Source organism: Akanthomyces muscarius, chromosome 2, assembly GCF_028009165.1.
Source record: "Akanthomyces muscarius strain Ve6 chromosome 2, whole genome shotgun sequence".
NCBI lineage: Eukaryota > Fungi > Ascomycota > Sordariomycetes > Hypocreales > Cordycipitaceae > Akanthomyces > Akanthomyces muscarius.
Window position 1 is genome coordinate 3563813 of NC_079242.1, and position 25187 is coordinate 3588999.

The 25187-nt window shown below is 52.9% G+C and overlaps 8 protein-coding genes across 9 annotated transcripts; 4 read left to right on the forward strand and 4 right to left on the reverse strand.

Annotated features, from left to right (window-relative positions):
• Window positions 1-1036: 1036 nt before the first annotated feature.
• LMH87_004307 (uncharacterized protein) lies at window positions 1037-2872 on the reverse strand (the record flags this gene model as incomplete). The annotated part of the gene is made up of 7 exons (XM_056195504.1): window positions 1037-1079; window positions 1168-1218; window positions 1649-1710; window positions 1764-2283; window positions 2343-2486; window positions 2544-2670; window positions 2734-2872. 7 exons carry the CDS (start codon window positions 2870-2872, stop codon window positions 1037-1039), a joined length of 1086 nt encoding a protein of 361 aa, XP_056049127.1.
• A 1901-nt stretch (window positions 2873-4773) lies between these two features.
• On the forward strand, window positions 4774-6036 carry LMH87_004308 (uncharacterized protein; the record flags this gene model as incomplete). The annotated part of the gene is made up of 2 exons (XM_056195506.1): window positions 4774-5055; window positions 5110-6036. The coding sequence occupies 2 exons, from the start codon at window positions 4774-4776 to the stop codon at window positions 6034-6036; spliced, it is 1209 nt and encodes a 402-aa protein (XP_056049128.1).
• A 1261-nt stretch (window positions 6037-7297) lies between these two features.
• Window positions 7298-7877, reverse strand: LMH87_004309 (uncharacterized protein; the record flags this gene model as incomplete). 2 transcript variants are annotated; one of them, XM_056195507.1, is made up of 5 exons in its annotated part: window positions 7298-7306; window positions 7355-7382; window positions 7525-7553; window positions 7627-7639; window positions 7699-7877. In XM_056195507.1, 5 exons carry the CDS (start codon window positions 7875-7877, stop codon window positions 7298-7300), a joined length of 258 nt encoding a protein of 85 aa, XP_056049129.1. The 2 variants fall into 2 exon arrangements, with proteins under 2 accessions (XP_056049129.1, XP_056049130.1); XM_056195508.1 differs by adding an exon at window positions 7447-7469 and having other exon boundaries at window positions 7525-7639.
• A 246-nt stretch (window positions 7878-8123) lies between these two features.
• Window positions 8124-8998, forward strand: LMH87_004310 (uncharacterized protein; the record flags this gene model as incomplete). Its single annotated transcript, XM_056195509.1, has 3 exons — window positions 8124-8195; window positions 8265-8877; window positions 8934-8998. 3 exons carry the CDS (start codon window positions 8124-8126, stop codon window positions 8996-8998), a joined length of 750 nt encoding a protein of 249 aa, XP_056049131.1.
• Window positions 8999-9993: 995 nt separating this feature from the next.
• LMH87_004311 (uncharacterized protein) lies at window positions 9994-10353 on the forward strand (the record flags this gene model as incomplete). The annotated part of the gene is made up of 1 exon (XM_056195510.1): window positions 9994-10353. The coding sequence occupies one exon, from the start codon at window positions 9994-9996 to the stop codon at window positions 10351-10353; it is 360 nt and encodes a 119-aa protein (XP_056049132.1).
• Window positions 10354-14756: 4403 nt separating this feature from the next.
• On the forward strand, window positions 14757-17752 carry LMH87_004312 (uncharacterized protein; the record flags this gene model as incomplete). The annotated part of the gene is made up of 6 exons (XM_056195511.1): window positions 14757-14805; window positions 14929-14987; window positions 15080-17059; window positions 17111-17354; window positions 17409-17517; window positions 17566-17752. The coding sequence occupies 6 exons, from the start codon at window positions 14757-14759 to the stop codon at window positions 17750-17752; spliced, it is 2628 nt and encodes an 875-aa protein (XP_056049133.1).
• Window positions 17753-18900: 1148 nt separating this feature from the next.
• LMH87_004313 (uncharacterized protein) lies at window positions 18901-21660 on the reverse strand (the record flags this gene model as incomplete). Its single annotated transcript, XM_056195512.1, has 4 exons — window positions 18901-20703; window positions 20757-21231; window positions 21308-21400; window positions 21482-21660. 4 exons carry the CDS (start codon window positions 21658-21660, stop codon window positions 18901-18903), a joined length of 2550 nt encoding a protein of 849 aa, XP_056049134.1.
• A 1671-nt stretch (window positions 21661-23331) lies between these two features.
• LMH87_004314 (uncharacterized protein) lies at window positions 23332-24887 on the reverse strand (the record flags this gene model as incomplete). Its single annotated transcript, XM_056195513.1, has 5 exons — window positions 23332-23359; window positions 23416-24076; window positions 24137-24527; window positions 24586-24627; window positions 24696-24887. The coding sequence occupies 5 exons, from the start codon at window positions 24885-24887 to the stop codon at window positions 23332-23334; spliced, it is 1314 nt and encodes a 437-aa protein (XP_056049135.1).
• Window positions 24888-25187: the final 300 nt, after the last annotated feature.

Here is a 25187-nt window from a genome sequence, read left to right on the forward strand (position 1 = left end):
TGTGCTACACAGGTTTGGCTGATCACCCCCCGGTTCTCGGGCTGGGTCTTCGACTCCGCACAACCTGCAACAGTCGATGCCGGCCTCGCTCTTGGCCACGGCTTTGGCAGACCAAAAGGACAGCTCCTGCACCAAAACTTGAAACTGTATAAAAACACTGTGCTTCGCACCTTGCAGTGTTGCTTCCGATCCTGGGCTCAGGTTGCGCTGCCACACGTAGCGCCCGGTTTCGTGGCGGGTACGAGCCGACCCCTGCATGACTGGGTACTCTGGCATATGGCATTCTCTAAAAAAGAACGCGTAGAATTCATAACCCAGGGAGTAGACGCCGTATGTGTTGCTCAAATTCCAGACACTGCCACCAGGGCTCAAGATGGCCGCCGTGAAGTTCCTCTTGTCGATCTGTCGGGCTGTGTGATACACATCAACCGTCTCAAAAGCCCGTCTTGTTTTCTCCATAAGCTCTGGTCGCTCTGGAGCTGCCATTTTCTCTGTAATGACGTAAACACAAATGTTGGCTTTTGACTTTTCCGTCGCTCGAATAGTTTTGTATGACCAGATCAAGACATAGCCGTCTTCAGAAGCTTCTATTGTATCAGCCTCCGCGCTGGTTGGGCTTCCTGTATCAAGACCCGTATGCTGGACTTGATCGAGCCTTTCAGATCTTCTCAAAAAAGGTTCTTCTGGCTCAGTGGAGCCCTTCTTGCATGCCCGATATATGTACTCAATTGCATCCCTGAGATAGAATCTCGAGATAGAATGCGGGCCACATGAATGTGGAACACCGTAAAATTCTCTCTCGCAATGCTCACACGCCTGTCTCCCTCTGTCGCCTTTGTCCGCTGCTGCCACGGAGACATCCGTGTCCTTTAGCTGTGTTCCGACTATGTCGCTCACGGCCGACATCTCCGAGGGCGAGAACGCTGCGTGAAACTGGTCGTGTATGACAAAGCAATGACGCGAAATTGCCGCCGCAAGTTGAGTCGCCATTGAAACATTCCGCAGTGACTGCACGATGTCCAGCATCATATTGTCCTCAGTCTCTGTCGCTAACGTCCCGCAGTTCGGGTAGAATTTCCCTATCAGTGATTGAGCAAAGGCTATGACATGGATCTCGCGGATGACATCCCAAGTGGCAGACAAAAAAGTCGAAAATGACAAACTGACGTAAAAGAGAGAGTCTCTTGAGCCAGACAGTCGACAGTTACCTGTCCATGTCTGCTCCAGATTTTCGAGCGTCTTTGCATGGACCAAAACGGGATCTATAATTTGTCGGCAGAGACTGTTCCGTAGCTTGGCTGCATGCTCTGGTGAGGCGGTTGTGGACCTCAGAAAAAGATCATACGTATCCTCAGTGAGATACAGGCAGCGATAACGTGTCTCTGACAGGGCAGCATGACGGATAGCACAGTCATCTGTATCCAGCTGGGCGAATTGTTTTTTCATCGACAAACGGTCCATAAATGTCTGACGTTCATATTCTTCGTTCAGTATGGGAACAGTATTTTCCCTACGTGTTGAGTATATATCCGTATCGGCGTAACTCATGCTGGCTGCGTCATTTTCACCGTTTGCGAGGCCTCGCAAGAGTCGAATTATGTTGGGTCTATAGTTATCTCGTGCCCAATCGAATATGTAATCTACCAACAGTAGAAGCTGGAGGGAACCATCGAGCGTCAGGATGGAGCCTCTCCAAACATCAACCACTTTCTATAAAATATGAGTTATGAAGTTCGGGAATAGCGGGGACAGGCATGGCTCACATAGATGACATCTCCTATTCGGTTTTCTTCCGTGGTTGTTTCTTGCATAAATGCCATCGAAAGCCTCCAGTCTTCACCTTTATACGAGAAGAACCAAACCAACGGCCCGAAACTGCCGCGGGGATCAGCGGTGTGTTGGAGCCGAGCTTGTATTTGAAGAAAGGCTCTTATCGGAAACGCTGTTTGCATGTTGATAGAGTGCCAGTCCTTTTGAGCCTGTCCAGATTTGGCTTCAATTACCAAGAATGGGTAGAGGAGCGGGTCTCCGGTAGGACTTATGGCATTATCGGACGGCGATGGCTCCAGCAACTCGTGAAGCTGACGAGGGTCGTCGTCTTCATCCAGCATCCTTTTTCGTGAGTCGTACAGCAAGTTTTCAATATTTCTTGTTCTTCGGAGCCCGTATATAGCATCAGGCTTCTGCAACTCTTTTCGTAGTTGTTTTGCGAGATCCTTTTCAAAGTGCACCTCCTCATCTTCGCGATGGCAGAACATGCGATTGAGGCCGACCGCCTCATTCCTACAATCGCAGAACGGTCAGCAAACGCCAAATACTCGGCTCTGGGGATCAGGACTGACAAATCATGGCTCCGTGCTACACGGGGGCACCGACAGGGCTCTCGAGCATTCTGCCGCTTCGCAAGGTTCTCAGCAGATGTTGAGTTACCACTAGTACGACAGACTTCAATTTCCGATCGCCATACGCGCTTGCGACAGTTGCGACTTTATTTTCTTGTCAGTTCGACACTCGGAAATTGGCGATGCGCCCGCAAAACTCACCAGACAACATCGCCAGACAGTCTGGCAAAGACAAGAGGCTCACACGCAAACCTCCAACAGCTCTCGTTTCGCTGTCGGCAGCGCTCTGCCTTTTCGACCAGCATCTGAGCTAGGCTCTTTGCTGTTGCTTTCCATGGATCGCTTTCAGCAATTTCCGGAATACTGGCGTAGGAGGCAAATCTTTTACTACCAAGTTCGAACACGGCTTCGATTGACTTCTCATGGCACTTGTGAACCTGAACCTGGCTTGGGTCGGCACTGAACACGATGCGGTATCTTCGACTGAGCTCGGTCAATCGTGCCAGATCTTCATTTGCCTTTGAAGACATCGTTGCACACACAGGCAGGCAATAAGATGGTGATGGATGTTAGAAGTTGGTCAATTCAACAGGCTGCCTCCATGCCCCGCATGTGCAGGCGGCAGCATCAATAATCCTCACAGTCTGCCTTGTTGCTTTTCATGCAGAGCGTCAGCCTTGTGGGTGTGGCGAAGCGCCCACCCCTGATCTTTCTGAGCACTTCTACCCAGATCGTTCATACCAGGAACCAGCCATTTCGCCGCTGTAAATTTTGGTTTCGACGGGTATTTCGCAGAGCAACTCTCGCCGGTCTTTAGAGATGTGGTTAAGTTGATCACGGTAGCTGGTTGCTCTCAATTTCCTTTCGACAGGGCTGTCTTCGGCCGAAGGAAGCGCTGTGCGGAGGCTACAGCAGGCAGGGGTGCCTGCATATCATGCCTACATGTTTGAGGGAGAAAGTACTGAGTAACGCTCGAGAATACTTTCAACCTAATGCTCGTGTTTCCTGATTCAGATGAGGCACTATGGCCACGTTCACGTCTGTTTTATCGCTCTAGGAGGAAGATAACAAATGGATAGGAGGGCAATGGGAACGCAACGGTCGTAGAGCGCCTCGACAGTAACGGCTTTCTTGCGCTTCTAATTCTAGCGAGTGTCGGGAAGCGCAAACAATAGGAGGCCAAGTGGCAAGTTCCAAGTTGTTTTCTTCAGAGTGAGCACCAATTACTATTTATCCTCCTAGTACTTTCTCCAAGCGCCACCGCTTAGCTTCACTCCATACAAGAGAACCTTACTCGTTTGATAAGCATTTCAGATTCTGCTTTATCACGTAGATACGGAAGAGCAGCCCTCGTTTCCTCCGCTTTAGTCTGTTCCAGTGCATTGTAAGGAAGAGGATATCTGGCAACAGCCACCAGCGTTGGCCGCGGGCGTGCGAGTTCTCAATTAACAAGAAGAGTGTTTGTGCATATGTGATCTGCACAAAAATCCAATTCCGTTTCTTGTTATTGCCGTGCATACACGGCATACGACTGTGATATCGTGGGACAAGGGTAAACATTTGTTGGCGCGCCAGGTCGACGCGCACGAAGATGAACCAAAGCACAACAAACCCCTGTGTAGAACGCAAGACAACCACAGCAGGACAAGTTCAGGTACCCAGATCCTATAGGAACCAATACATTGTTCATGGTCGATTTTTAAGCGCCGGTGCGACTTTACACAAACACAATACACCTTGCCTCGCACAGCAGCGCACGTGCACTCATTGGAAGCAGTGGTGTATAAAGAGAGGCTCACTCCAGAGCCCTCCCTCTCGCATTTTTCCAGAAGAGACATCAACTCCTGACACAACGAACTATCACTACATATCCTTCAATTGATACTTGTCAGAGCTTTTTCATGATGGATTCGCGCCTTCTTTCCCCAACGCCTGGCCCTAGTGAGAGAGTGTCACGAAAGGTGACGGCGCCAAAGAAAGGTATGTAACTCTCTGTATTAAAAGTTTGTGTGCTTCGCTTTCTAACAATCTTGTAGCCAAGTCGAAGGCTACCTCCTCGAAGCAGAACACTTCTGCGAAGCGGAGTAGAAAGACGGCCTCAGAAGCCCACGCACCAATTCCCCCTTCTCGGAAGCGAAAGGCGGTGCCCAGTGGAACTGAGGGCCGTCAAGGCTCAGCGCAGCCGGTGCAAGAAGCCCGGCCAGCGAAGAGGGCCAAGACGAGCCGCGCGAGGAAGGCCGAAGCGCCCTCCCCCCCTGTCATCAACCAACGTGCCACCGAGACGGTTAATGTCTTTGTCTTCGGTGGTGGCGAAAATGGTGAATTGGGGCTGGGCCCAAAGGACACTGGAGCGCTTCGACCGCGCAAAAACTTCTTTTTGGATCCCACTGAGGATTCGGCCCTGCATGTAACGACAATTGCATGCGGTGGTATGCACACGGTGGCCTTGACAGCGGACAACAAGGTCGTGACCTGGGGCGTGAACGACAACGACGCTCTGGGGAGGAACACGGACTGGGATGACGGCCTTCGCGATGTGGATGCCGAGTCGGACGATTCCGAGGGCGAGCTGAATCCCCTCGAGTCGACTCCCACGGCGATTGCGTCTGAGCACTTTGGCGCTGAGACGACGCTCGTGAGTGTCGCTGCGGGGGACAGCTGCAGCCTTGCTCTGACCAGCACTGGACTGGTCTATGGCTGGGGCACCTTCAGAGTATGTTCCACACTTTTCAACTTCCTTTTATTCTCTATTCTTACTTTATTTCAGGATCCCGAAGGCAACGAAAGGTTTGGGTATTCTGAGACTGGCGCGCTCATCAAGAAGCAGCCCACGCCCTTGCTCATCCAAGGGCTGGAAAAGATTACCCAGATTGCGTGCGGCGCCAATCACGCTCTTGCTCTTGACGTGAAGGGCAACATCTGGGGCTGGGGGTGCGGCCACCAGAACCAATTTGGCCGCCGCCTGTTTGGCCGCCACCAGGACACCCTCCGCCCGCAGATTGTGCGCATCTGCCGCGGAAAGGCCGTGTACATTGCCTGCGGCGAGTACCACTGCTTCGCCGTGGACAAGAGCGACAACGTCTGGGGCTGGGGCCTGAACAGCTTCGGCGAGGCCGGCGACGTCAAGACTGCCGGGAGCGACGAGGCGCTTCTTCCCGCGCCCGTGAAGATCCCCGCGCTGTGCGGCAAGCAAGTGACGCAGCTTGCCGGCGGCGCGCACCACTCTGCCGCAGTCACGAAGAACGGCGACTGCTATGTCTGGGGCCGTCTGGACGGTGGCCAGATAGGCATCGAGCTCCCCGCCGAGCTGCTGGCAGACAAGCGCTACATTCGGTCCGATGAGCGCGGAAAGGCGCGCATCTGCCTCGTGCCGGCGCGTATCCCGACCATAGGCGCCGTGACGCACGTAGCATGCGGCACGGATCACACCCTGTTCATCAACAGGCAGAACATGGTCTTCGCGACGGGTTTTGGATCGGAGGGCCAGCTCGGCCAGGGAAACGAGGAGGACGTGCACTCGGCGAAGTGCGTGAGGTTCAAGGGGAAGCAGCTGGAGGAGCAGGTGTTTCTGTGGGTAGGCGCTGGAGGGCAGTTTTCGGTCGTGGCTGGGAAGCCCTTGCCGGATCGGCGAGCGCAGGTCTTGGCCGAGATGTCTGCTCGGCAAGCTGGCTGCGCCGGACGCTCGGAGGGCTGATGCTAACGGTAGCTTGATGGAACGGAAATTGGCTTATTTGGGCTTTTGAGGAGCACAGGTGACAGTTTCAGAGTTTCAAAAAGTTTCTAACCAGGGTCGACGAGCTTGAAGGAATGGAAATTGGCTTGCCTGGGCTTTTGAGGAGCCTAGCTGACCATTTCAGATATTCAAACGTTCGTTGGCAGGGTCGACCAGGCGTCATGCTGGACACAACTGCTCGAGGCGATGGACGAGATGAGCGAATGTTGAACAAACATTGCTCTGCGCACTCAGAATCTCAAGGGAAAAAAGAGAGCACACCAAGAGACGTCAGACCGGATCAGCGCTCTTGGCACTGGTGGATGAGCCCCAAGTTAGTCCAGATGTCCGCATGGCAGTGCTGCCCATCGCCTCCTTCACGTGGAACCTTTGGTCTGGATGTTTGGCTGGGATGTTTGGCTGGGATATTTTAGGTTGGAACATGGATATACCCGCTGATTTGCTAGTTGTGGGAAAAAAAATGCAACATTTTTTTCAGTTTTCGTTCTATATACTGTAGCATCTAAGTTGTGATTGAAAGGTTATCATCTACTAGCATTAATGAGTACAGCTGACAATACACCCAAGCATTTACTCTATGGGTTTGCTGTTTGCTGTCTACTAATCTCGTACATTTTCCAAGTATTGGCCTATTTTTTTATTTTTATTTTGTGTGCCGTCATTGTCCCTGTGTTCTTCCAAAAAGAAGGCCTTTGCCGCCCACTTCCCAATGGTTCTGTATTGGAACACTCACCGTTTTGTTTTGACTACGTAGCATCACACGAATCATACTGTTACTCAGCTGTGGATTTCTGGTAGCTCGAAGCATGGTGTTACAAATCATATAGTCATGCGTTTGTATAGGGTACTCACCACTGCAGTCGCTAGGTACAGAATTAATATATATAGAGCGGCAAGCGGATTCCAGCACTATCTAGTCTATTATGGTGGCGGCTTCCGTGGGCTCAGATTGCAGCGAGGACAGAACCCCAATTTCATTGTAATATTGGTTCGCAGGCACTCATAGTCTGACAGAGTCCTGATACTACCAATGTAAAACCGCCGGCAAGATCCCGTACCGCAAGTACCCGTCCTGGCAACTCCCGTAACGATCTTGTGCGCGACAACACTGCAAAAATGAAACAATATTTAACACAAATAAACATATAGCTGGGTTTAAAAATCGAAAAGTTGCATTTTGCTTCAAGAAGAAACCTCTCCCTGACAAGTGGACCGTTCATCTTTACATCCTCTGTTTTGTAAGCATCTACAGCAGCTAGCCGAGAGCCACGGAACTAACACTTATACAGCACCCGTCGCGAGCCAAGCTGAAACATGTGCAAAGAGCTCTTCACGTCGACCAGTTATATATGCGGATGCGTCGAGCGCGACTTTGATTCGACCCAGCCCGATGACTGTAGGAACTGCGGCGTGATCCGGCGGCGCCGTTGCATCGGTGAGAGATGGTACCCTTTTCCATGCACCCGCTGCGTCAGTCGCTACGATTGGACCGTGGATGAGCAAGGCATCTGGAGCCGCAAGACAAGGCCGGCTGCTTAGGTAATTCTGAACCTGGGTGTGTCGCCTGAAAAGGACGTTGCTTAGCGACCTCCAATTTAGTGAAGAGTGATTTTCTATCATTACTTTCCGTCGGTGTTTTGTAGAGTAGTAAATGATTTGAGAAATCGGTAAACTGAAAACGTCACCAGACGCCTAAGCCACGCTAGGCCCTGCGAGCTATTAAGCCTCTTCGGTCGCCGACGCCCCATCAATCTGGAGAACTCAATCGTCTTCTTATAAACAGCTTTCCTTCTAAGGCCCATGATCCCTGTGGTTTCTCGTCGCCCGCCCCGTAACTAGCTGGACCCTCCACGCCCTGCTAAGCCCTGCAGTTGCGCCCCCGGTGTCCTCGGCCCAGCTTATAAGTTGCCTGCCAAGACATGACAACGGCAGAGCTCTACTGCAACGCCCTGGCCAAAACTTAAATAGCAGACTACATCCAGGGCGTTTTTCTTTTCAGCACCGCCAAGGTCGGATCCAAGCTTAACGGTAGCAACTAAGAATTAAAAATGGAAAACAAGACGGAGCACGATACTCTGCCTCCCTACGAGGCGACCCCCAACGCAGCACCACCATACCAAGTCCGTTCCCATGATGACGTCCTGGACGATCCCACTGTCGAACCGACAATATTCATTCTCGCCGGACAGGCAATCCACGCAGAGACGGCCTATTCCCCCGCCGCCTACGAATTGAACCGCGCCGTCGCCACACTCACCAAGTCGACCGAAAAGGTCGAGTTCCAGCGTGTAGACCAAGTCATCAGCGCCGCCTCCTCTGACGGCGCGCCGACTGTCAAGAGCCGCCGCCGCCACCTCTACGACCTCCGGCGCACCGTCAAGCAGCCGCGCATCGGCTTCTCCCGTTCGCGCTCCAACTCCGACGCACCCGAGTACTACATCCACAGCATGTCGTCCCGGCGGACGCTCGGCCACGTCGGGCTCTCCAAGTCGCGCCACGGGGGGTTCGCCGCGGGCTTCACCGCGGTGCCCGTAAGCGTTGCGACGACAAGCCAGGCGCGCTTCGCGGAGCACAAGCCGCCGCTGTTTGCGCTCCGCCGGACCAAGGACCGCTCCCAGTGGGTGGCGGCGGACGGCGACGAGACAGTCGCGATTGAGGACGCGGCGGACGAGCAGCAGCGGTTGATCTTGATGAAGGCGATGCCGAGGAAGGAGGTGGATGCGCTGGTGGCGCTGTGGTGCTGCAGCATCTGGCAGGATGCGGCTGAGAGGGCGGAAGAGGCACGTCATGAGGTCGGGGGTAGTAAGTGGTGACATTGCAGCGTGATGAGAGAGATGTATGCTAACTTGTGTTACTAGGTTCCTTTACGAGAAAAATGGACAGAGGACGGGGTGTATATCTCGGGACAAAAATTGACTATTAGCGACGAGAATGGCTGACATTGCGTTCATTGGGTGGCTTCCAAGATTTTATAGATACCACACAATTATATTCCTACTGGTTGATTTAAGCCAAAACATACGCCTCATCCAGGCCGATGTCGCGATGCATCTCGGTAGACGCTGCTTCATGTGCTACTTGGGCTGCTGTGATTGTGCGATGGTTACATTGGAGCGCCGGGAGCTTGGGTCAAAAACGGATTCTGTCGCTTTCTTTTCTTTATTTCAGGTTTCTTTCTTCCCGTCTGCGCACGGGATTCTTTCTGCCTAAATGTTGGTTGAGGTAAGCTATCCCATCTCCCGTCTTTGCCAGCACCGCCACTGCCCTGCATCCCTTTCAAGAAAAGCACCACAAGACGCATTTGCCCTATTTCTTATCGAGATCAACGGCATATACGCCTTCTTGGAAGGAAAGTAGCGAAAGGGCACAGAATGTGCGAACAAGTCCCAAACTACGTCGAGCACCGATGCGGACACCCTCGCAAATCCACGACCTCTGTCGTCCGGCGATGCCTCAAGGCGCGGGAGCAATCGGACTGGGAAACCTGTGGTAATTTGTGGGAGGGTCCTGAGAACCCGCTCATTGCTCCTACTAAACTACCCGTCCCGTGCAAGGCGTGTAGGATGGATCGATCCTGGGTCGAATACACAGACAAGGAGGGGCAAGTCCGGTGGAGGAAGACTGTCGGTTCCATTAAGCCAATATTCAATTGAATGATGCTCTTACAAGTATGCCTAGTTGAAGTATTTCTTTGTTGAATGTCGCCTCCTTTCAAAGGGTCTATGTAACTCATTGGTCTTGGTAGGTTTTTACTTCGGTAGCATCCTGCCGTAGCTTTCGCGGTACAATGAAAGAATCAAAGAGTAAAAGATTAGGACAGTGCATGCCAATAAACACTATTTATACGCCGAAGCCTCTCGCGGCCACGATGAGTCTTACACAACATCTTACACAACATCACTCTGAGCTCCGGCCAAAATGTGCCAAACGCTCAAGCTCTACTACAACTACAAAATGTGCGGCCACTCGACCGTGGCTCCCGCCCGCATGGTCGGCCCGCCTTGCAAAATCGCCAACTCCTACAAGCCCAGCCAATTTTACTGTCCAGTTGACTTCGCCGAGTGGAAAACCGAGATTCAAGACTTGAATGAGCCTTGCTTGTCGTGCAAGCAGACTAGCCATTGGTTCCTACTCATGGACAAGAATGGAAAGGGGAAGTGGTCGGCACAGACGCCGATCGCGTTTGATCATGGGGAATCTGATATCCGGAAGCCCTGGGAAAAGTTTAGACTTCCATTTCGTAAAGAAAAATGGCCGTCAGACGTGAAGAAAGGTTAAATATCTGGGCATATTCATGGTGAGTTTGCAGTTTTAGCTGTTTCATTTAGCATTTGTAACCTGCATCACAATTGTGAGACTCCTGCCAGTCTTGTTTCAAAATTGAAGAAGAGAGAAATGGTTTGTTTAACACAGACGATTTTAGTTCGCAGTCCAAGTTCTAACAGAAATCAAATCGGTACATGTCTGCAAAAGAGTTGGAGAGCGTATCGCTCAGGTTCTCGCACAGTGGCTGTCCTTGACTCGAGGATCATGATGGAGCCAAGTGTCTTGCCTCACTGAGTGCGGCTGTCATTTAACAGCACACGTTTTTCGTCATTCTTTCCGTTGGGGAAGAATCCCAGCGGGTAAGCTATAGCACCTCCGCTAAGTGTTCCATCCTTACATACATGATGGCGTTTCAGTGTAAGTGCGCGACAGAGCAAAAGCGCATCTCCCAACAGGCCAGGCCTTCCGCCATGGAAGCGAAAAGTATAAGTGTTCTCAGCGCTGAGTTCGTCTGTAATCGGCTCTTTCAGCGCTTAAGATGCTATTTCTCTGCTGCGGTGGATTTAATGGCTGTAAATTGTGCCGTTTGTGATAGTCGGCGATGGCGTCATGTAGTCGACCGCCGTAGGAGCGCGCTTCGCGTGACTCTGCACCAGTCGAAGGTCGCCGATGCACAGCGACGCATCAGACCTCTGTCAATGAAAGGCTTTGCTGGGATCGACTCAGGTCAACGCACCATTATCTGGAGGCACAGGATTGGAGTTGGAACAAGGCGATTCGGCGTCGGTGTCACCGGTAGTGTGAACAACCAACACGGCCCGGCCTCAGCTAGACTCGAGGGCAGTGTTGCATTTACCACTACGCCAGGATATCAGAAACGCGTGGTAACGCACAAGAAGCGAAGGAAAATTTATATTGCTTACGCATATTACTTACGGGCCGTACGTAGGAGCCCGTCCACCTGTAACCACTTATGCGCGCGGGTGCATGGTGCTACCATGTCTCGTAATGTCTTCTAAACCCTCTCTTCCAGCCCCGATTAAATGTTGTAAAAAGGCTGCTTTTTGTATTATGATGACCACCGTGTTTTATGGCTATCCAGCAGAAAGAAAAATGAATGGCACTCAAATCAGGCAGCCTCGGTGCCGTGATGCTGTTCTTTGTATCCTGCCATCTTGAGTATGAGCACAAACACAAGTGTGTACCACAACAAAAAGCAACTCAACCCACACCCCATCAAAAGCCATTGGTAGCAACAAACCGATCTCTCTCTTTGTCAAAATAGTAGTGCGATCTCGAAATCTAGTATAAACTTTGTAGACAAAGCACAGTCATTGAAACATATAACAGAGCACGTTCCCTCACCTTCGACGAAAAATTCTTCAACATCCACAACTTCTCCCAGCTCTCAACGCACCCACGCCATCACCCGAGACATTTATTTTGGCCTTTACAAAGCATTGATTATCATTCGCAATGTGTCTCCGCAGGAGGGTTGTCGTCAAGTATACGGTCTGCGAGCACAGTCGAAGGGCGAACATTGACGTTCCTTGCCCGGCGGCCCCAAACTGCAGCGTCAAGGCCTCCAAATATTACCGCGGAACTTGTAGTGTACCTTGTACACGATGCCTACCTGAATGGGACTGTGAGCTAGACGAAAATGGCAACCCGATGTGGGTGAAGCTGAGCGAAACTGTGTAAGAAGACCTGTATGGCTAGGGTTCGAAGAGGTATAGGTGCGTTATCCCAATTCCAGTTATTCGTTGATTTTGCTTGTCTAGATTTTCGCCCGGAAACTCTGATTGCTTGAGACAACGTGCAAAGCGACAGCCGTTATCGGACTGAGCGCCGTACTACTCGGCGTGTATGGCGTGAGGCGTCCGGCAGGCTGTGATGCCTGATGGACAGCTGTCACTTTGAAAGCAGACCAGATTGCGGGACTAATACAGTATCTAGTGACGAGAGGCTAGGAAGCTATGCACTCAGTCACGGTAGGACTGCGCATCGGGTGATCACGCGAGCGCCACCGCAGCTTCGTGATACTGTCGAGCATGGTGCCACATGGCGCCTTGTTTCTTTCTTGTTCTCAGATATATAAATGGAAACATCAACACATCTCAGGTTCTTGACTCTTGCCTACCATAGTATCTTGACAGTCCATGCCAGCCAATGCCCGCGCATAGCCGAAAACAAAAACCTCACACAGCGGTTACAGTTGCTGTGTTGTACAAAATCGGGCACAGTATTCCAGCGACTGGGTTACAAAAGGTCGCGATAAATCATTTGGCTGATCATATCTACGTTGCGCAAATACAGGGAAACATGTGCAGAAGACTATTTCACCACGCCATGTTCATATGCGAGCACTCCGAGGATGTAATGTATGCAGTCGAGTATTGCGGACGTCGGTGCCAGGGCTACTGTACCCGTCCAAGAGAGGAGATTGTATACATGCAACTCGTGGACGAACCTTGCAGGGAATGCCAACACAACTACGTGTGGATTCAAGTACCATACGAGTACGGGTGGCGCTGGGTAACGGTCACTGCGTGGATGGAGGAACCGACAAATCGCGACACGGAGGAAGGACGGAGGCGGCAGGGAGCATGGGACACAATAGCAACGCCGGAACCGATCGTTATTCCGGAGGAGGAGTGGGAGGAATGGCGAAATGACGAGGAGCCATACCTGGAGGACGACGACGATCCACCGCCTCCTTATTCGCCTTGAGTCGCGTGAAGGGGAGGATAGGGCGGTGATTTGACATTTTAGATGGTGCATTAAAAGCATTGATTTAGCGAATATATGAAGACAAGGTATCATACGAAAGTGAAAAACGACGAGGTTCTTGGTAGGCGAGCAGATGTGTAGTCGCGAAATCGTGTGCTTGAATAGGCAAGCTGGTCTAAACTGCCACAAGCAGATGTGCAAGGCGTGGCTGGCATTAGGCTGATCGCGGTGCACGATGGGCTAGTGCAGGATTAATGCTGTGCACGACGGCGCATGCACACTCTGCACTGGCAGCGTGCACTGTGCTCAGGTGTGGCGTACAGTGTGAAGAGTGCACCGCACTTGTGCTTGAACCCTTGTCCACTCTGGCCCTTCACGTACGGTGGCAGTTTCTAGCCGCCACTGTGCCGGTTGTGCCACGGCGACGCGCACAGAATCTACAGTGCGAGGAAGAGCGCGTTGTCTGACAAGGCCCGGTCTGGCGTCTGGTTGCCCGGAGAGGTCCCGCTGTGCCCCTCATTGATTGTTGACATTGCAATTTCCAGTTCAACAACAAAGGTCAAAGACCTCGGAAAAGGCGTGTCGGCCGTATTTCTTGGACAAGAGGAAAAATTATGCTGTTGGGGATCAAGGAGATGCATCGTAGATCTAGGAACAGCCCGTGAAGCAAATCGGGAGAGCGTCGCGTGGGCACAAAGCGGATGGTGGTGCCCTGGCAAGGCTTGCAGCGTGCAGTGTTTTGTTTGGAGGGCCCCTGCGCCACGGGCCAACGCGGCGGCGTGCCAGCTTTGCCCAGCTTTCTCTGGGGTACTTGTACCGTTGCACGTACGTGGTGCTGGTACCTACAGTACCGAACCTAGGTACTTTGCCTGTAGCATCTGCCCTGACAGCCTGTCGAAGCCTGTGGAATTATTACGTCGCCTCTGCTGCCCTGCCCTGCCGCGCCTCATTTTAATGCAGCTGTTCTGCCGACCCCAAAATTAAGGAGAGGTGTTGGACAAGGCAGGCTCCCTGGACCAGACTTTGCTTCTTTCTCACCGGTGTCGAAAATAGTCAGCAGCTTCATTTCCACCGACTTTCAACCTGCTGCAGCCCGTACTTTTGCCCTGCCCGCGCGCGTTCTGCCGTCGACGTTGTCTCCGCGACGCCCCGTCCAGCGGTTTTGGGTCTGTCTGGGAGACAGCAAGTTTTAGCTTTTTTTCCTTGTCGCCCTTCGATTAGCTTCTGCGACCTGTAATTGACGTGAAAATAGCGGTGCCCGAGGTGCTGGATGCCCTGTAAACGCCCCCTAAACACCCAACCCGCAGCGCCCTGTCAGTGTGTGTCGCAGCGAAACTGCGCTGCATCTCGCTACGGTGCAAAGTGGAAACGGTACTTGCATCAGCGGCAGAGTTGGCTGTGAAATTCCCGCAAAAGGGCAGACTGTGTCAGGTACCTCCTCCGCCCTGGCTGCGTCCAGCGTTAATGCCTTGCCTCGCCCCAGCTTTCCACTGCCATCCTCGCTCTCCTCCTGCTGCACCATCAACCCCCCAATTCCGCTTTGGGCGTCCCGTTCTCTTTTTTTCCTGCTTCCTTCATTTACTCTTGACTTCTCCCCACCATTCCTTTTTCTCCTCGCCTGTCTGCCGTAATAGAGGACTTTTTCTTTTGAAGCCGCATGACGACTTTCTTCACATCTTGCCATCATGTCGAGCGCCGAAATCAACCAAGTGCTCGCCAACTCGCTGTCGCCTGGTATGTTGTGGCCCCCCCTCCATGTGCGAAACGCAGGCTCCCAGGACGGCCGCCATCACGCCCCCGACCGCCCCCTGCGCGCGCTCCAAACGATCATTTTCTAACTCGACTCCCTCTCGATAGATGCGACACTGCGAAGTGCGGCCGAGCAGCAGCTCACTCAAGCTGCCGAGAGCAACTTTGTAAGTAACGGCCCTCCAGCTACCCCTCAACGACGCTCTGCACGCCCTGCACGCCTGTCTCTGCCCAGTCACATGCTCACCGCTCTCGACAGCCTCTCTACCTCGCGACCCTCGTCCAGGAACTCGCCAACGAACAGGCACAAGGCTCCATCCGAGCTGCCGCCGGTATCGCTCTCAAGAACGCCTTCACAACCAGAGATTTTGCCCGCCACCAGGAGCTCCAGGCCAAGTGGCTCCAGCAAACAGACGATGACACCAAGAACCGCGTCAAGGAGCTGACCCTCCAGACCCTCGCCTCCTCCAACGCGCAGGCTGGCAACGCTGCCGCCCAGGTCATTTCTTCCATCGCCGCCATCGAGCTGCCCCGAAACCAATGGGCCGAGCTTATGCCCGCTCTCGTCAAGAACATTAGCGAAGGTGCTGACCACCAAAAACAAGCATCCCTGACAACCATCGGTTACATTTGCGAGAGCCAAGATCAAGACCTCCGTCTCTCCCTCGGCCAGCACTCCAATGCCATCCTCACCGCCGTCGTGCAGGGTGCTCGCAAGGAGGAGACCAACCAAGAAGTCCGACTCGCCGCCATCACCGCCCTGAGCGACTCCCTCGAATTCGTTCACAACAACTTCAAGCATGAAGGCGAGCGAAACTACATCATGCAGGTTGTCTGCGAGGCCACCCAGGCCTCCGACGCCCGCATCCAGCAGGGCGCCTTTGGCTGTCTCAACAGAATCATGGCCCTCTACTACGAGAACATGCGTTTCTACATGGAAAAGGCTCTCTTCGGTCTCACCATCCTCGGCATGAAGTCTGAGGATGAAGACGTCGCCAAGCTGGCTGTCGAATTCTGGAGCACCGTCTGCGAAGAGGAGATTTCCATCGAGGATGACAACGCCCAGGTCGAGAGCTCCGAGCAGGCCCGCCCCTTCTACAACTTTGCCCGTGTTGCCGCCCCCGAGGTCATCCCCGTTCTCCTGCAACTCCTGACCAAGCAAGACGAAGACGCCACCGACGACGAATACAACGTGTCCAGAGCCGCCTACCAGTGTCTGCAACTCTACTCTCAGGCCGTCGGTGCTACCATCATCGCCCCGGTTCTGCAGTTTGTCGAGACCAATCTCCGTGCTGAAGACTGGCACCACCGTGATGCTGCCGTTTCGGCCTTTGGTGCCATTATGGAGGGACCCGACGAGAAGGTCCTTGACCCCATCGTCAAGCAGGCCCTGCCTATCCTCATCTCAATGATGGAGGACCCGTCCCTCCAGGTCCGAGACTCCACCGCCTATGCTCTAGGCCGTGTTACCGAAGCTTGTTCGGAGGCTATTGACCCCCAGAACCACCTTCCCACACTCATCGAGTCTCTGTTCAAGGGTCTCCTCAGCAACGCCAAGATGGCTCCCTCTTGCTGCTGGGCTCTCATGAACTTGGCCGAACGTTTCGCCGGCGACTTTGGTGTCTCTGCCAACCCCATTACTCCTCACTTCAACAACGCCGTCAGCTCGCTTCTCGACCTCACCGCCCGCCAAGATGCCGACACCGCCGTTCGCAGTGCCGCTTACGAAGTCCTCAACGTTTTTGTCCAGAACTCTGCCACTGAGAGCATGCAATCCGTCGCTTCGCTCTCTGACGTCATCATTAAGCGCCTGGAGGAGACTGTTCCCCTGCAGCAGCAGGTCGTTAGTGTCGAAGACAAGATTACTCTGGAGGAAATGCAAAACAGTCTCTGCACTGTTCTGCAAGCCATTGTCGCCCGCTTGGAGAGAGAGATTGCTCCCCTCGGTGACCGCATCATGCAGGTTCTTCTTCAGATCCTCAGCACCGTCGGTGGCAAGTCGAGCGTCCCCGAGGCCGTCTTTGCTGTCATCAGCGCTCTCTCCACCGCCATCGAGGAGGACTTTGTCAAGTATATGGAGGCCTTTGCTCCCTTCCTTTACAACGCTCTTGGCAACCAAGAAGAGGCTAGTCTCTGCTCCATGGCTATTGGCCTGGTCAGCGACATTACCCGATCCCTGGGCGAGCAGAGCCAACCGTTCTGCGACAACTTTATGAACTACCTTCTCAACAACCTGAGAGTATGTGAAACAATCCCATTACGTGACATTGCCATTCTAACCAGTCTGTAGAGCCCAACTCTTGGCAACCAGTTCAAACCCGCTATTCTCCAGTGCTTTGGCGATATTGCTGCTGCCATTACGGGCCACTTCGAGACCTATCTCTCCGTGGTTGCTCAGGTTCTCGAGCAGGCCGCCACCGTTACGGCTACTCCTGAGGGTCCCTACGAGATGTTCGACTATGTCATTTCGCTCCGTGAGGGTATCACAGATGCCTGGGGCGGCATCATTGGTGCCATGAAGTCCAGCAACAAGAGTACGCCAAAATCAAAAGCACAAAGCAAGCAACATACTAACCGACTGCTTTTAGCCCAAGCCCTGCAGCAATATGTGCCCACCATCTTCCAGCTCCTCGGTGTGATTGCTAGTGACTCCACGAAGAGCGAAGGTCTGCTGCGCTCGTGCATGGGCGTCATTGGGTAAGTCGTCTGCCATATTTTCACTGGACACAGAACTAACATATATAGTGATCTTGCCGATGCCTACCCCAATGGCGAGCTGGTCGACGCTTTCCGTCAGAACTGGGTAACCACTATGATCAAGGAAACCAAGAGCAACCGCGACTTCTCTCCTCGCACCATCGAGACTGCTCGCTGGGCTCGTGAGCAAGTCAAGCGCCAGCTTGCCGGTGGTCAGAATGCCATGTCCTCTTAGGTTGCCACCACAATCTACTCTCCGAGGTTGAAACACCACGGCGAATCCCCTCCCTTCCCCACTTCACATCACTGCATAGCCCACGATCGCCAACGCCTTTCACGTGTATATAGACCCCCTTGACACAACATTTACCTTGAAGCAATACCCCCCTTGTCACGACGCATCACCAATACCTTATCTCATTACATATCACGTCATTAGAATTTCTATTCTTTTTTCTCCCCAAAATACAACCCAATTTTTCCCCATTTTCCCCTGACCCCCATTTACTTTTATATGTTTTTTTTTAAGTGCAGCAGTCCCGCATTATCGAAGGAATAGAGATGGTTCATGTATGTCTGCCCCGCGAGCTTTTGACTCGGGCCAGTCAATTTCAAAAAGTCATGTAGAGAAGGATATCACAAAAGAGTTTTTTTTTCAAGGGAGTACTGGCGGCTGGACAATTTGTGTTTTTCTCCCCATTCCTTTTTTGTCCATTTTAATTCTGGTTGTTCACAAAGAGGCTCTTTTCTGTTTCCAGGCATCTTTTCTCAAAGTTTTCAATGTTTTCCCCCCCCCCCCCTTTATTTATTGTTTATTGATGGTGATGGTTCCGGGATTGGAACAGCAAGTCCTGGAAAGCCGAAGGAGGAACGATGGATACGATATACTCTGTTCTTTTGCAACTTGTCTTGTTTCATGGCTGGGGTTGCTCCCATGAGGTATGAATTTGAGGACTTAAGAAACAAGAAAACAAGAACAGCAGCAGATATCTAGACTAGAGAATCAAGTGATCTCATTGTCGCCACTTAATTCTGACCTATGAACCCACAGCCGGGGAGCGGCATGCTGTGAACGCTGTAGGCAGGCCTAATTTCTCGTTGGGCACCTGGTGGTATGTCAGTCGGCGCGAGTACTCGCCTCTCACTTGGACGTTGCAAACTGCAGATTGGCAGCGGAATACAAGGCAATTTATTCAGGTAATTATACTGAACATGAGCATGTCTATAATTATGTACGCCGCAGCTCGGAATAGCAATGCCATATACACCGTAAAGGGGCAATCCAACGCCCCGACTCCAGGCAATTGTCTATCTATACCTAACAAAAGTAGAAAAGGGAGGAAAGGAGCGGCGAATATCGTATTCATATTCAGCTGTATCGTCCTACGAGCCAGTGTCCATGGTGAGGTCGTACGGCGAATACGTGTAGATGTTGGTCGGCTGCCACTGATCAAACGGCAAGCTCATGTGAGCATCGTGCTCGCCATCGAATTGGAAGAGCAGCTCATTCTCAAAGCCATCCATCAGCAGGGGCTGCTGTGAAGAGAGGTCAGCCACATTGGCGCCCAATGGCATCAAGTTATTTTCCATGAACGGTCCTTGCTGCTGCGGGGTCAAGTTGGCAAAGCCTGGGACCAGCATGCCCACTCCGTCAGGCTGCTGCGGCCGGCGACTCGGGTTGGTAGGAACAGGGGGTGATAGAACACCAGCACCGCCAAGTGGCCAACGCGATGCCAAGTCGGCCGCACTGAGCAATGGCTGACCCAATGTGCCGGGGATGTTGCTGACTGGACTGGCTACGGGTCGAAGTGTCGATGCCGGGTTATGCTGAGGCTGGTTGCCAAATTGAAGCGGGGCAGGTTGCACGTCTGCCCGCGGTTGCGGGGATTGGCTGGTCTGGTATTGGCTGAGATAGGAGCGATTTTGCGGCGGTTGGTGTTGCTGTAGTGGTGGTGAGTGCGGCTGGCTTATCTGGTTGGTGTAGAGCTGATTGCCTGGTGCCTGTCCGTGAGTGCCAGGGCCTAGTGAGCTTTGAATCTGGTCATTGCGAAGAGCGCCCATCACCGCGGAGGGTGCGGAACCTGGCTGTGTGCCGGGCACAGGCAGTGCTCTATCGGGCATGGCCGCAACAGCAGCCACAGATTCGGCAGATTTGGAAATGGGGGGCGGCAGAGGATGGATAGCTCGTGGAATGGGGTCCTTCCCCTCATCCATACTTCCCTCGGTTGTTAATAGCGTAGCCTTGGGATTGTTGTGGAAATTTTCCAAGGATTCCGCCCAGCGACTTGCCAGTGGCCAGACCTCTTTGCTCTCGTTGAGAATATTGATTGTTCTGTTCAGCATGGCGGGGCCCTTTTCCGCGATAGAGGCATCAGGGCAGATTTCCGGGTATTTGCAAAGGTATGTAGAAAATAAGCCGCAGCTATAGACACAAAAGGTGGCGATCTGGGCACCAACGCTTTCGTCGGGTGTGCGGTCTGTAAATTGAGCCTCAATTTGTTGGTAGAGCCCATGAACATTGCGAAATAGGTCCAAAGACAGGGTCGAGAAAAAGGCTTGCTGTCGCGTCTCTTTACGCTGTATCAAATCGACGAGATAGGGGCGCCGAAGCACAATATTGCACAGTCTCGTCATCATTGTGACACATAGGTAAGCCAAGTCCTCTCCTACGCTTTTGTATCGTCGCAGCAGCTCGTGGCTAAATAAGTGGCTAGGCGGAAGAGAACGTTCCCACTCGCGCAGGGTTGTGGCCATTTTCGAGAACTGGCTGTCGGAGTCCCATGGCTTCAAACTGCGACTATCATATACAGCACGCCGTCCCACAGTTCCCCAGAGATTGTGTATCTGCATGAGAGTGGCAAAGAGAGAGCGATTTCTGTCAGAAATGAGAGCAGGATTATCCTTGGCCGGTTGTGTTCCGGCTAGTGCAGCGCGAGAAGCTGGCAAGACACCATTGGCAAAGTCGTCTTCATCGCATGGTAGGAGGGTGGTAATATCGAAAGCGGATAACGCTACAGGTGAAACTGGGCCGGAATGCAGATTGTCCTGGCTGTGCAGCATCCAAATGGTGCGACGGGCAGACTCGGCCACCATGATTGCTTCTGGAGTCGGGTTGTTAAGCTTGTACGTCTCCTCTCGATGCAGCATCATGAGAGTAGCCATGCGGATAGCGACACCCATGTTCATCTGTGTTGTGTTAGCATTTTGCGCCGAGCGAGGGTGGCCGTGAGGCATCTTACATAGCTATGATTTCTCAAACCACTTCCGTGCTGGGCAATGCTGAGCAAGTAAAATGCCTGGCACCGCTCTAAAGAAGGCTCAGCATAGACCTGCTCCTGTGCTATCGAAGAGGCACGGTCCATGAAGAACTCGGCGGCCCTGACGCCGGTGCCGTATCTGGTGCGTAAAGCCGGGGTCATTCGGGCGGAGACGCTCAGTATACTCAGCAAGAGAAATAAGTTGCACGATTTATGGCTCATGCGGAGCTTTTCAGGGTACTGCCTCTTGGGAAGGAAGCCAAGCTGAAAGTAGTAGCGGGTAAAACGATTGACACCATCAATGAGCTCGTCTAGAGGCGGCAAGCCGTCCCACGAGTCAGCAGGAGGCTCTTCTGGGCGCTTTGCTCTGACGGCGGCACTCTTGGGCCGCTCAGCCCTCGTGCGAGGGTGGCGATAGTCACGGTCAAGGTCAGGCTGTCCACGGGACGGGAACTCGCTGTAGTTGGTGGGGGTATATCAGCGGCCAATATTTCTCGTCGTGTATCATGACGGTGTACGCTAATGCGACTCACCACTCTCTGGCGGCTTCCGGGCCGGTTTCTCTGCATGATTTACAAGGCGGCTTCCCCCTGTCATGGACGCATTTTCTCCTCAGGCGTCGGCAGCTATACATATGTCGGGAGCGGTTAGCAAACAACGCAAAGAGTGCAGTGGTCTCGGCAATGGGCCTGGCCAGGTGGACTCACGCGCGGCAGGCGATGGCAGCTCTCCGCTTGATGGCCGGTTTTGCGGGCGCAGCAGGGGCTGCGGTGGATGTGGATGGACTGCCGGAGACATGGGCAGCTGGTGATGTGGACGCAATCGACGAGGCAGCCGTGGAACCAAAGGCCGAGCTGGCATACGAGACATTGGGGTTCGGATCCATCACGGTGAGTGGCTCAGACGCCAGGCCGATGTTTCAACGACCGCAGGGCCTCTCTTTGTCCCTCTGAAACAACGCGGTTAAAGATATGCGATTGCCGGATGATTAAGGCTAACTGTGGTCCCTTGGTGTTGTTTGCTGGTGGTTGGGAGGGGCGCCGAAATGTTGCCTGCCGGGGAGTGTAGAGTGTTGTCGAGTATCGCCGTTGGGAGGTCGGCAAGAGCGCCGCAGAGGGGCTGCTGGGGGCTGCCGGGGGCTGCCGGCGAATGAAATGGGGGGGTTCGCGCTGCTGAGGTAGGGCGCACCTTGGGGCCCTTGGGGGCTGTTTCCGGCGGCAGGCAACAGCTGGTCTTCAGCGGGATCCCGCCTGTCACAGATGGAGTGGCGGCTGAAGATCTACCCGATGGCGCGTGTCAAAGAAAATAGTGCAAAAAAAAAGAAACGGTTGTGCGGCACGGCATTCTTTGACGGCCGGCAGCTCTCCTCACTTCTTCCCAGCCGCAAATGAAACTCTTGATAAGTTTTGCAACCTTCCCGTGGTCCTGCATCGGGGGAAGCAGGGTTCTCGCAACAAAAGTCCATCACGTGATCTACACGGTGCCAATCCGCACTAGCCCACCGCAGATGGCAAACAGCGAGACCCGGTTGCCGCACTTCGCTACCAAGAAAGACGCCGGTGTTTGCGAGCAATTACAAAAAGAGAGAAAAATAAGACAAAAAGGGCACATGGCCCAAATAAAGCAAATAAGGAGAATTAAGAGAGAATAGGGAGAATAAGACTAAATAAGAAGAAAAAAGGTAAAATAAATAATAAGCTACTACTTCTGCTACTTTAAGCGGCGTCTTTTTTGTCACCCATTGCCCGGCTAATAAGCCGATCGGCTTTCAAAGCATCCAACGCGGTATCCCGCAACACTCCTTCGTCATCGGGATCGCTTGTTGTTTAGGTCTCTCAAATTGTTTCATCATACCATCGAAACGGCTCGATCAACCCCGCTGCAGGCGCGTCAACTCTTCATTGCGTCCTTCGAGAATACAAATCCACACTGCCACCCACACGACTCCATGTGCGACTCCTACCCTACACTAGAATTTATCAGCATTCAACGCAATCGTGCGGAAACTATTTCAGACAAAACAATTCATACGCTGAACCCTAGCCAGCACTTGCGCCTGTCGGCGTCAAATATATGAAAACCACCAACACCGCAGCGTAGGCGGCTGTGCTAGCAAACATCTCATAGTCGGGCATCGCGGCCATTTTTTGAGTTAGATGAGGGAGGCCCCCCCGCCCATTCCTCATTTTCGACATCCATCGACCGCATAATTTCCGACCATTAAGTTTCGAAGTCTGTCTGGGGCTTTTAAATTAACAGTAGTCTGCCCTTAATATTCATTAAGTGCCATAGAAGAGACTGAAGTGCATTAATGTTGCGCCATAGAAATTCATTTCTCACGTCCTAAGGAGCCTAGCCATAAAAAATGATCCTCAAAGCTATAAAAGCTACTCAGCCACTCTGTCTAGCCTCATTACTACACGTGCAGGGGGGTAGCAAAGACAGACGTCGGTGACTACGAGCTGCTATAAAAAGAAAGAAAAAGACAGAAGGAAAGTAAATAAAAATAGGATAAATAAGGAGAAGAAAGAGGAAATAGGAAGAATTAAACTACTGCTTACTTTGCCGTGATGACACTCTTGATCCTGTACAGCTATAGTCAATGGCTGCCATAGAGGTAAGCCGCGCGGGAAAAACATACCTTTTTATTCCCTCTGTAACAATGGCAGGATCCTGCGTATACACCAGCCTGAACCAGCCCGGCTTGTTGGCGTGTTCCTCCCTGGGCTGCACAAACACCCCCGCCGCCAGGGCCTTTTTCGCAAACGCAAACTCGGCGTTCTCCTCGCCATCCAGATCCGCGGGTAAATGCCCCGAGAGGTCGATCCACAGGAAGAAGCCCGCGTTGGAGCCCGGCAGGAAGGGTACGCCCGCGGCGCGCAGCTGCTCCGTGGCGTGCGCATGCGCGGCCCTCGTCCGGGTGCGCATCGTGTCAATGTACGCGCGGCACCACGCGCGGTCCTCGAGCAGCGCGCAGGCCATGTTGAGCACGGGTCCCGACGGCGTGTGGAAGCGCATCAGGCTGTCCATGGCGCGCAGGATCGGCCGGCTCCGGCTGACGAGCGCGCCGAGCTTCATGCCGCCGGCGGCAAAGTCCTTGGCGAAGCCGTACTCGACGTGCAGCAGGTCAAGATCGATGAGACCCCGCGGGTCGATGGAGAGCATCGAGGTAAAGGGTGTGGCCTCGGGCTCGTCAGAGTCAAAGACGGAGCAGGCGTAGACTTCGTCGCTGATGAGATGGATCTGGTGGCGTTGGCACAGCTTCATGAGCTCCATCAATGTGTTGCGGTGGTAGCATTGACCTATGGAGAAAATTGAGTAATCAGGACTTGTAAGCAAGCGAGTTTGAGCTCAGAACTTACCAAGAGGGTTGTTGGGATTGACGATGAGAATAGCGCGCACGTGGATGCCCGACGCTGCGGCATCGGCAAGGGCCTCTTCGTACTTTTGGATAGCACTCACTTTCAGACACGTTTCAGCATCCGTGTCCGCGTACAAAATTTTGACCTGCTCGCGATTGGTAAAGTCTAGCTCGAAGCGTCCGTAGATGGGACGATTGAGCAGGATCGCGTCACCGGGGTCGGCCATGGCCCATGCCAGCATGTCATGCAGCGCAGTGCACGAGCTGGTCGAGCGAATGTGCTCTGGCTGGATGGGAAGGTACGGGTGCAGGTATTCTGTGAGATGTGCGGCCAGCGCTCTAGGAAAGCGATCTGTAGTGCCGTAGTTGAAGTCGTTGCTCTCAAACGTGACCTGGGTCGGCGTTAGCAATGCGCATCAGACGCATACACCGACTAGTGACATGACTTACATTGCGATTGACAAAGTCTTGTACGTCTTGAACAACCAATTTCTACATCCAGATGCTTAGTGTGTAGTTTGATTTTCGCCGAAACTTATCTGGTGAGGGGTTTCACGCACATTCTCGGCCAAGGCAAATGAGATGACGCCGTCGGGATTTGTATCCTTGTCATAGGTCTGTCTCGTGGCGAATCGCCAGGGAGCGCTCAGGAACTCGGCGGTAGCCTGCGATCTCGCCGATGTTCGGGCGGCCATTTTAATGTCAAGATGGATAGAGGCGTCAGAAGGCAGTGAATAAGTTGAGTTGTCCATTGTAAAAAATGGTTGACCGTGAATTTGCTCGTAGATCGATGGACCCCGACAGCAGAAGTGGGGAGGAGGGCGTGCGAGGCTGTAAGACGGGAGAATCAATTGGACAGCTCGGCTTTTACCTACGTGAGCAGATAAGAGACAGATGATTCAGCTAGAAGAAAAAGAATCGAGAGTTTCACGTCATATCTTTCGGAACTGATGATACACTGGGCCATGCACTTGCGACTTGATACGCCGCCGAGCTGCACCGAGACTGTGCACCGTGATGTCCCAACTTGACCCACCTCGAGTGCAGGCGAT